This window comes from Pristiophorus japonicus, chromosome 11 (genome assembly GCF_044704955.1).
Source record: "Pristiophorus japonicus isolate sPriJap1 chromosome 11, sPriJap1.hap1, whole genome shotgun sequence".
Taxonomy (NCBI): Eukaryota; Metazoa; Chordata; class Chondrichthyes; family Pristiophoridae; genus Pristiophorus; species Pristiophorus japonicus.
In genome coordinates this window covers 25,444,177-25,455,316 of record NC_091987.1, presented here as the reverse complement: position 1 = coordinate 25,455,316, position 11,140 = coordinate 25,444,177, and the positions used below count along the sequence as shown (strand labels likewise).

General features: G+C 46.1%; 1 protein-coding gene across 1 annotated transcript in view; it reads right to left on the bottom strand.

Moving 5' to 3' along the window:
• Positions 1-4,264: 4,264 nt before the first annotated feature.
• The window catches only part of LOC139275517 (prostaglandin E2 receptor EP3 subtype-like), a 32,530-nt gene continuing 25,654 nt past the window's right edge, over positions 4,265-11,140 (bottom strand). Inside the window, exon 4 of the mRNA XM_070892688.1 lies at positions 4,265-4,564. Within this exon, the coding sequence (XP_070748789.1) occupies positions 4,265-4,564 (300 nt within the window). The remainder of the gene's footprint in view (positions 4,565-11,140) is intronic.

Genomic DNA, 11,140 nt, shown 5'->3' with positions numbered 1-11,140 from the left:
TGTCGAGGAACCAACTAGAGGGCTGGCCATCCTAGACTGGGTGATGTGCAATGAGAAGGGACTAATTAACAATCTTGTTGTGTGAGGCCCCTTGGGGAAGAGTGACCATAATATGGTAGAATTCTTTATTAAGATGGAGAGTGATACAGTTAATTCAGAAACTAGGGTCCTGAACTTAAGGAAAGGTAACTTCGATGGTATGAGACGTGAATTGGCTAGAATAGACTGGCGAATGATACTTAAAGGGTTGATGGTGGATCGGCAATGGCAAACATTTAAAGATCACATGGATGAACTTCAACAATTGTACATCCCTGTCTGGAGTAAAAATAAAACGGGGAAGGTGGCTCAACCGTGGCAAACAAGGGGAATTAAGGATAGTGTTAAATCCAAGGAAGAGGCATATAAATTGGCCAGAAAAAGCAGCAAACCTGAGGACTGGGAGAAATTTAGAATTCAGCAGAGGAGGACAAAGGGTTTAATTAGGTGTGGGAAAATAGAGTATGAGAGGAAGTTTGCTGGGAACATAAAAACTGACTGCAAAAGCTTCTGTAGCTATGTGAAGAGAAAAAGATTAGTGAAGACAAACTAGGTCCCGTGCAGTCAGAATCAGGTGAATTTATAATGGGGAACAAAGAAATGGCAGACCAATTGAACAAATACTTTGGTTCTGTCTTCACGAAGGAAGACACAAATAACCTTCCGGAGATACGAGGGGAACGAGGGTCTAGCGAGAAGGATCAATTGAAGGAAATCCTTTTTAGTCAGGAAATTGTGTTTGGGAAATTGATGGGATTGAAGGCCACTAAATCCCCAGGGCCTGATAGTCTGCATCCCAGAGTACTTAAGGAAGCGGCCCGAGAAATAGTGGATGCATTGGTGATCATTTTCCAACAGTCTATCGACTCTGGATCAGTTCCTATGGACTGCAGGGTAGCTAATGTAACGCCACTTTTTAACAAATGAGGGAGAGAGAAAATGGGGAATTATAGACCAGTTAGACTGACATCGATAGTGGGGAAAATGTTGGAATCAATTATTAAAGATGAAATAGCAGCGCATTTGGAAAGCAGTGACAGGATCGGTCCAAATCAGCATGGATTTATGAAAGGGAAATCATGCTTGACAAATCTTCAGAATTTTTTGAGGATGTAGCTAGTAGAGTGGACAAGGGAGAACCAGTGGATGTGGTGTATTTGGACTTTCAAAAGGCTTTTGACAAGAGATTGGTATGCAAAATTAAAGCACATGGTATTGGGGGTAATGTACTGACGTGGATAGAGAACTGGTTAGCAGACAGGAAGCAGAGAGTTGGGATAAACGGGTCCTTTTCAGAGTGGCAGGCAGTGACTAGTGGAGTGCCGTGGGGCTCAGTGCTGGGACCCCAGCTATTTACAATATACATCAATGATTTAGATGAAGAAATTGAGTGTAATATCTCCAAGTTTGCAGATGACACTAAGCTGGGTGGTGGTGTGAGCTGTGAGGAGGATGCTAAGAGGCTGCAGGGTGACTTGGACAGGTTAGGTGAGTGGGCAAATGCATGGCAGATGCAGTATAATGTGGATAAATGTGAGGTTATCCACTTTGGTGACAAAAACATGAAAGAAGAATATTATCTGAATGGCGGCAGATTAGGAAAAGAGAAGATGCAACGAGACCTGGGTGTCATGATACATCAGTCATTGAAGGTTGGCATGCAGGTGCAGCAGGCGGTGAAAAAGGCAAATAGCATGTTCGCCTTTATAGCTAAGGGGATTTGAGTATCGGAGCAGGGAGGTCTTACTGCAATTGTACAGGGCTTTGGTGAATATTGTGTTCAGTTTTGGTCTCCTAATCTGAGGCAGGACATGCTTGCTATTGAGGGAGTGCAGCGAGGGTTCACCAGACTGATTCCCGATGGCAGGACTGACATATGAGGAGAGACTGGATCGACTGGGCCTGTATTCACTGGAGTTTATCAGGATGAGAGGGGATCGCATAGAAACATGTAAAATTCTGAAGGGACTGGACAGGTTAGATGCAGGAAGAATGTTCCTGATGTTGGGGAAGTCCAGAACCAGGGGACTCAGTCTAAGGATAAGGCGTAAGCCATTTTGGACTGAGATGAGAGAGAGTTGTTAACCTGTAGAATTCCCTGCCACAGAGAGTTGTTGATGCCAGTTCATTGGATATATTCAAGAGGGAGTTAGATGTGGCCCTTCTGGCTAAAGGGATCAAGGGGTATGGAGAGAAAGCAGGAAAGGGGCACTGAGGTGAATGATCAGCCATGATCTTATTGAATGGTGGTGCAGGCTCGAAGGGCCGAATGGCCTACACCTGCACCTATTTTCTATGTTTCTATGTTTCTAAGTGCAAGGAAGTTATATGGAAATGAACCATGCAATGTGGACAGGTCCATGTTCGGACATTTCACTTCAGGACACCATTATTAATTTATAACTTTACTGTATGTAATTTTCCATTTCCAAATATAGCTGTAATGAAGTTAATACTCTGAACATAACTGTGACAGGAGCAAGTCCTCAAACTCAGTAGTATAACAACTTATTTTATACACATTTTATTATATACCATTGATGATCTCCATATAATTAAAATGTTTTCTTTCCAAATTAATTTTTAGATGTGCATTATATCAACCCTTGGTAAAATTATACTTGATTACTGGTGTGTAATCTCTGGTAAGTGATAGAAAATGAATGACCATATTCATTACAATACAGTTCTTATATACACACATTTAACATTGTCTTTAAATTGTACAGTTGGTGTATTCTGTAAATACCTGTAGTTTCCATGTAAATAATTACGTGCAGTTAGACTGTATTTCTGTATTGAACAAGGCAAACTATTGTGGAACAGTCCAAGCTGTACCTTTCCTTTATTTATTTTGATGCCACTTTTCTTCTTCCCCTTTGGAAAAGTGCGTTGGGTGAGGTTCCATGTGTGGCAGAAGCCCTCTATTACCTTGCCCAGGTGGCCATTGCTTATATAGGCACCCAGTGAGACGACTATGCAACAGCAGAGAAGTGGGGCAGGGGGGGAAGCATCATAGCCAGTAATGATAAGGACCAGTAATCCTGACTGATGCCCGAGCCCCAGAACAAGGAAGCAACGATGGTGTTCCTTCTGCTAGTCCATGTAAATCAGGGAACTGCACACCAACGGCAGGTCAATCCTGGGACATTAACATACAATTACATACTCAGCCATCTTCGCTATGCTCTCATGTTCTCCTTTGTTTCTTTTATTCTTAATTTTTCATCTTTTTGTTAGGGTTTAAGTTGGAATAAAAACTATCTTGAAATGATAGAATCTTACAGCACAGAAGGAGACCATTCAGTCTATCATGGCTGTGCCGACACTTTGAGAGAGTTATTTAATTAGTTCAGCTCCCCCTAACCTTTCCCCAAAGTCACGCAAAATTTTCCTTTTCAATTATTTATCCAATTCCCTGTTTGAAAGTTACTATTGAATCTGCTCCCACCGCCCTTTCAGGCAGCGCGTTCCCGATCACAACTCGCTGCGGAAAAACATTCTTCTCATCTCCTTCTGATTCTTTTGCCAATTTTCTTATATTAGAGTTAAATTAGTCTGGGAGCTGCCTCCAAATTCTAGGCAGACTATATAGACTATAGTCAGGGATGCCACCAGCCTATTGCTCTTAATTCCAGATTGCTTCACTTGAACTATATTTTGGCATTAGATGTAATTGCAGCTTCAGTGTGTGCCCTACTGGTGTAAGGGCAAAAGCAATGAAAGAGCTGCAAGGTTGTATGAGGCTTTGGCCTTGGTGCAATAAATGGCAAACAGACCAGCAGACCAATCAGAGTGGCGTGCATACTTGGGCTATCTCTCTGCTAAGTGGCACTGTTGGTAGTCTTACCTTGGTAACCTCTTTAAGGTGTGCCATCTTCATTCACATCTGTCCCAGGCCAGGGAGCTCTACCCAGTGTTGAACCTAGTTGCCACTTCATGCCAAGGACAGTGTCATCCTCCAGCGAGGGGGTCCTTGAGGGGTAGACAGAGCAAGCCCTCCTTGCACTCCACTTTGCAAACCATCAAATGTAGTGTAAATGAAACAATCGCGAAGGAATATCAACTAACTTATAGATTCACTAAATCAACAGCACAGATAAACAAATGAAATAATGCAAAACGTTAACAAGGGTTGCTTTACATGCACATTTCACAGTCGAAAGACAACCGAGGACAATGTTTTCTCCCATCACATAATCAACCAGATTGTATTTTATCTCATTTATATTATTTGTTCTTTCAAATCGGCACTTTCTTCTGCTGTTACAGGAATCTCATTCACTTCCTCTCCTAAGCACATAGTGGCAGCATTGGTTAGCTGACATACCTTCCTTAACATGCTTTCTCGCAACAGTAAATAAACCCAGGGTTCAAAGATCTGATTGAAAGCTGCCAGTCTAATGCCTGTGAGAAAAATGTTGCATTCATTTTGCAGCTCAGGGCTTAGGGGCGATGGATTGGTGGGAGACGTGTAGCAGTATTCCGAAGAACTTTTAGTGACAATCTTTATCAACAACAGCATCTGGGAAAGATATCATTAAAAGATCTCAGTATTAAGCAAAAACAGCAATCAATGATATAACAACATAAGAAATATGAACAGGAGTAGGCCATACGGCCCCTCGAGCCTGCTCCACCATTTAATACCATCATGGCTGATCCGATCATGGACTCAGCTCCACTTCCCTGCCCGTTCCCCATAACCCCTTATCCCCTTTTCGTTTAAGAAACTGTCTATCTCTGTCTTAAATTTATTCAATGTCCCAGCCTCCACAGCTCTCCGAGGCAGTGAATTCCACAGATTTACAACCCTCTGAGAGAAGAAATTTTTCCTCATCTCATTTTTAAATGGGTGGCCCCTTATTCTAAGATTATGCCCTCTAGTTCTAGTCTCACCTCAGTGGAAACATCCTCTCTTCAGCCACCTTGTGAAGCCCCCTCATAATCTTATACGTTTTGATAAGATCACCTCTCATTCTTCTGAATTCCAATGAGTAGAGGCCCAACCTACTCAACCTTTCCTCATGTCAACCCCCTCATCCCCGGAATCAACCTAGTGAACCTTCTCTGAACTGCCTCCAAAGCAAGTATATCCTTTCGTAAATATGGAAACCAAAACTGCACGCAGTATTCCAGCTGTGGCCTCACCAATACCCTGTATAGCTGTAGCAAGTCGTCCCTGCTCTTATATTCCATCCCCTTTGCAATAAAGGCCGACATTCCATTGGCCTTCCTGATCACTTGCTGTACCTGCACACTATCCTTTTGTGTTTCATGCACCAGTACCCCCAGGTCCCGCTGTACTGCAGCACTTTGCAATCTTTCTCCATTTAAATAATAACTTGCTCTTCGATTTTTTTCTGCCAAAGTGCATGACCTCACACTTTCCAACATTATACTCCATCTGCCAAATTTTTGCCCACTCACTTAGTCTGTCTATGTCCTTTTGCAGGTTTTTTGTGTCCTCCTCACACATTGTTTTTCCTCCCATCTTTGTATCGTCGGCAAACTTGGCTACGTTACACTCGGTCCCTTCTTCCAAGTTGTCAATATAGTATGTTTAATAGTACACCTACCGTTTCCAATGGTCTGCACTTACTCCTCCTGTCCTAAAGCAGGTGACTCGTGAAGAAGGTGACATTTCCTGGGTGTCAGCAGCCCTCACCCAAGTGAAACCTGCCCATATTTATGCACTACCTAGCCTTCGGACAAAACTGTAGGAGTCGCACCCTTGCCCTAACTACCAGTGGTATATTTCAGAGGGTGGGGGAGCGGGGGGCTGGGGGGTGGGGGCCGGGGAGCTCAAGATCTTCAATGTTGGTACACTCATAATAAAGGATGAAACTGAGTACTGTGTATAATGAGTAAGTGTGACCTTAGCTCCTTTAATAAGAGTGCAGGTACCTCGTGGGTGGCCTGCTTATATACAGTGTTCCCAAGGGATGCTGGGATCCCTTGGGACTCCAACAGGTAGGCCCTCTGGCGGTCAGATGTGATGCAGGTTACAAAGGGTTAAATACATAACATCACTCCCCCGTGAAATCAACAGTACATTTATTTACAAGATGAGACAATCTGGGGCTTTATGCTCCTTTGTCGATCGTCCCGGTACAAATGCTGGTGTGGTTGGGTTGGTCAGTTCTTCACTGGGCTGTTGGGTAGCCGGCCTTGCCGGGCTGCTGGGGATGGTGAGTTCGGCTTCGTGGTCAACCATGATGTCAGTTGCCACTAGTGTGTGTGTTGGAGGGTCAAAGTTGGGGGTGTCTTCTTCGGGTTGTTCGTAGCTGTTGGTGAACCGCGATTTGATTTGGTCCAAATATTTTCTGTGCTTTTATCCGTTGGCCAATTTGACCTGAAACACCCTACTCCCCTCTTTGGCTATGACTGTGCCAGCGAGCCATTTGGGACCATGTCCATAATTGAACACAAACACAGGATCATTGATCTCAACATCGCGTGACAAGTTTGCACGATCATGGTACATACTTTGTTGATGCCGCCTGCCCTCCACGTGATCATGGAGATCAGGGTGGACAAGAGAGAGCCTTGTTTTAAGCGTCCTTTTCATGAGCAGCTCAGCTGGGGGAACCCCGGTGAGTGAGTGGGGTCTGGTGCGGTAGCTGAGCAGCATTCGGGACAGCCGGGTCTGCAGGGAGCCTTCCGACACACGTTTCAAGCTTTGTTTGATGGTCTGAACTGCTCATTCTGCCTGGCCGTTGGATGCAGGCTTGAACAGGGCAGATGTGACGTGCTTGATCCTGTTGCGGGTCAGCACTGGTGAAGCATGGCCCATTGTCACTGACTAGGACATCAGGCAAGCCGTGTGTGGCAAACATGGCTCGTAGGCTTTCAATAGTGGCCGTGGACGTGCTTACAGACATTATTGTACATTCAATCCATTTTGAGTAAGCGTCCACGACAACCAAAAACATTTTCCCCAGAAATGGGCCCGCATAGTCCACGTGGATCCTCGACCACGGTTTGGAGGGCCATTACCACAAACTTAGCGGTGCCTCTCTGGATGCATTGCTCAGTTGAGAGCAAGTGTTGCACTGGCGCACGCATGACTCTAAATCTGAGTCGATGCCAGGCCACCACACATGGGATCTGATTATGGCTTTCATCATTACAATGCCTGGGTGGGTGCAGTGCGGTTCACAAATGAATGTGTCTCTGCCTTTCTTGGGCAAGACCACGCGATTGCCCCACAACAGACAGTCCGCCTGCAGGGACAACTCATCTTTGTGTCTATGGAACAGCTTAATCGCCTCCTGCACCTCCGCTGGGACACTGGACCAGTTCCCATGGAGGACACGGATTTTTACCAAGGACAGTAAAGGATCCTGGCTGGTCCAGGTCCTGATCTGGCAGGCTGTATCGGGGGACTTCTCGTTCTCGAATGCCTCCATGACTATGAGCAAGTCCGCTGGCTGTGCCATTTCCACCCCGGTGGTGGGCAATGCCAGCCGACTGAGAGCATCTGAACAGTTCTCTGTGCCCAGTCTGTGGCGGATTACATAGTTGTATGCCGACAGCATGAGCGCCCATTTTTGGATGCGGGCAGAGGCATTGGTGTTAATCCCTTTGCTCTCAGAGAACAGCGATATGAGTGGCTTGTGGTCAGTTTCAAGCTCGAACGCACACCAGAGCCTCTTTTTCAATCATGCTGTAGGCCCTTTCCTCCTTGGACAAACTCCTGGACGCATAAGCGACCGGTTGCAAAATCCCTGATTTGTTAGCCTGTAACACACACCCAACCCCGTATGATGACACATCGCAAGCTAGCACTAATTGTTTACAAGGGTTATACAGGACAAGCAGTTTATTTGAGCACAACAGATTCCTGGCTTTCTTAAAGGCAGCCTCTTGTGACCTCCCCCATACCCAGTCGTCTCCCTTGCGCAGTAGCGCATGTAGGGGTTCTAGCAGGGTACTTAACCCAGGTAGGAAATTACTGAAATAGTTGAGGAGTCCCGGGAACGACCACAGCTCCGTCACGTTCTGTGGTCTCAGCGCGTTCTTGATGGCCTCCGTCTTGGCGTCGGTGGGTCTGATGCTGTCTGCTGTAATTCTTCTTCCCAAGAACTCAACGTCCTGTGCCAGGAAATTACACTTCGTGCGTTTCAACCTGAGCCCCATGCGATCCACCGACAAAGAACCTCTTCCAGATTCTTCAAGTGCTCAATGGTGTCCCGACCTGTAACCAGTATGTCATCCTGGAAAACCACGGTGCGAGGAACCGACTTTAGCAGGCTCTCCATGTTCCGTTGGAAGATCGCCGCGGCCGACCGAATCCCGAACGGCTATCTGTTACAGATGAACAGACCTTTGTGCATGTTGATGCAGGTGAGGTCTTTCAAAGGCTCCTCCAGCTTCTGCGTCATGTAGGCCAAGGTCAGGTCCAGCTTGGTGAATGTCGTCCCTCTAGCCAGGGTCGCAAATAGGTCATCTGCCTTGGGTAGCGGGTACTGGTGCTGTAACGAAAAACGTTTAATCGTTACTTTATAGTCCCCACAAATTCTAACCATGCCGTCCTCCTTAAGTACCGGGACAATCGGACTGGCCCACTCGTTGAATTCCACTGGCGGGATGATGCCTTCTCATTGCAGCTGGTCCAGCTCAATTTCCACTTTTTCACGCATCATGTACGGTACCGCCCGAGCCTTGTGGCGGATGGGTCGGGTACCGGGAACCAAATGGATCTGCACTTTTGTCCCCGAGAAGCTTCCAATGCCTGGCTCGAACAACGATGGGAACTTGCTCAGAACCTGGGCACATGAGGCGTCATCGATGGACGAAAGCGCTCGGATGTCGTCCCAATTCCAGTGGATTTTTCCCAGCCAGCTTCTGCCAAACAATGTGGGGCCATCCCCCGGCACAATCCACAGCGGGAGTTCGTGTACTGCTCCGTCATAGGAGACTTTGACTTCTGCACTGCCAATTACAGGGATTAGTTCCTTGGTGTAAGTCCTTAGTTTGGTGTGAATGGGGCTGAGCTTGGGCCTGTGTGCCTTTTTGCCCCACAGCCTGTCGAAGGCCTTTTTACTCATTATGGACTGACTCACACCCGTATCCAGTTCCATAGATACTGCAATTCTGTTCAGTTCAACTTTCAACATTATTGGTGGACATTTCGTAGTGAATGTGCCCCGTACACTTCTGCCTCCTCGGTACGAGTCTCCGATTCAGCCTGATCCACAGTGGATCGATCTTCCTTTGCAATGTGGTAGGGGGTTTGCAGGGTTTGCAGCTCACCTGCACATTCGCTGGAGGTGTCCCATTGTTCTGCAGACGTTGCACATATAGTGCTTGAAGCGGCATTGATGGAGCCGATGATCACCTCCACAACGCCAACAATGTGTTAATGCGAGGCAGTTAATGATTGATGGCGGACTCTGGGTCAACTGAGGTCGGGCTGTAGCAGCTGGCGTGTACGTTCTGCCATGTACATTTCTGCTCGAGACCAACGTTACTTTATGCACAGTACTGGCCGAAACTTCTTTACTCTGCTAAATCTGCTTGGTGCTGTCACTGGTGGACATAAATGCCTGGGCTATCTTTATGGCTTTACTTAGATTTGGAGTTTCTACAGTCAACAGTTTGCGAAGGATTGTCTTATGGCCAATGCCCAGTACAAAAAAAGACTCTGAGCATTTGTTCTAGGAAATCTTCAAACTCACAATGTCCTGCGAGGCGCCTTAGTTCGGCGACATAGCTCGTCACTTCCTGGCCCTCCTATCGTTGACACGTGTAGGACCGATATCTCGCCATCAAAACGCTTTTCTTAGGATTTAGGTGCTCCCGGACCAGTGTACACAATTCTTCATAGGATTTCTCTGTTGGTTTTGCCGGGGCTAGGAGATTCTTCATGAAGCCACAGGTTGTTGCCCCACAGACAGTTAGGAGAATCGCCCTTCGTTTGGCAGTGTTCTCGTCCCCTTCCAGCTCGTTGGCCACGAAGTATTGGTCGAGTCTCTCCACGAAGGCCTCCCAATCGTCCCCTTCTGAGAACTTCTCCAGGATACCGACTGTTCTTTGCATTTTCACGCAGTTGTTCGTTACCTCGTCATAATAAAGGATGAAACTGAGTACTGTGTACAATGAACAAGTGTGACCTTAGCTCCTTTAATAAGACTCCAGAGTGCAGGTACCTCGTGCGTGGCCTGCTTATATACTGTGCTCCCAAGGGATGCTGTGATCCCTTGGGACTCCAACAGGTAGGCCCTCTGGTGGTCAGGTGTCATGCAGGTTACAAAGGGTTAAATACATAACAAATGCAGCTTGAACTCACCTAGCCAAAAACAAGGTATCTGAAAGAAAGATTACTGGATGGGGCACCTTCTTGAGGTTGGGGCTAAAGCACTTTGATGACCAGTTGAGATACAATTGATGTGGGAGTACTTCATGCTGACCCGATAGCAACAATCTCTGGAAAGTGCACTTCGAGTAGGGAGCCCCACCCACAGGGGAATGCAGATCAGGAATTCAGACAGATGTCCCATCATTAATTTAATGGACAGAAGATGGCTGGGTATGCACCCAAGTTCTCAATATGTGCTCCCAGCAAGGGAAGCACTACATTAGGGTATCATTACATAAAATTACTTCTTTCAACAATCCTACATTACAACAGTGGCTACACTCCAAAAATACTTCATTGGCTGCAAAGCGCTTTGGGATGTCTGGTGGTCGTTGTAATGCTCACAGGTTTGTAGAGCTGTTGCATTGGGATTGGCTTAGCCTGTCACGTGATGTTCACAGGACTCAATAAAACCCCAGCCAGTTGGGTCTAGGTCATCCACGATGAGGTATGCAGTTGTGAGCCCAGTGGATGAACCAGTAATGTGTAGTGTGATTGTTGAACCTTTGCTAATAAACCAATTAGTTCTTAATATCAATGTTTTGCTATGAATTCTTAAGCATAGAACCCATGAAGCAAATACACTACAGTAGTGAAAGGTACTATCTCAATTCAAGTCTTTCTTAGTTCCTAATGTTCACATTATTACAAGATAATTATGGAGGAGAAAGACCCATATTTGTTCACTCATCTAGAAGCATCCTACAGTTCTCCTTTGCAGGATCTAATTGTTTCTGA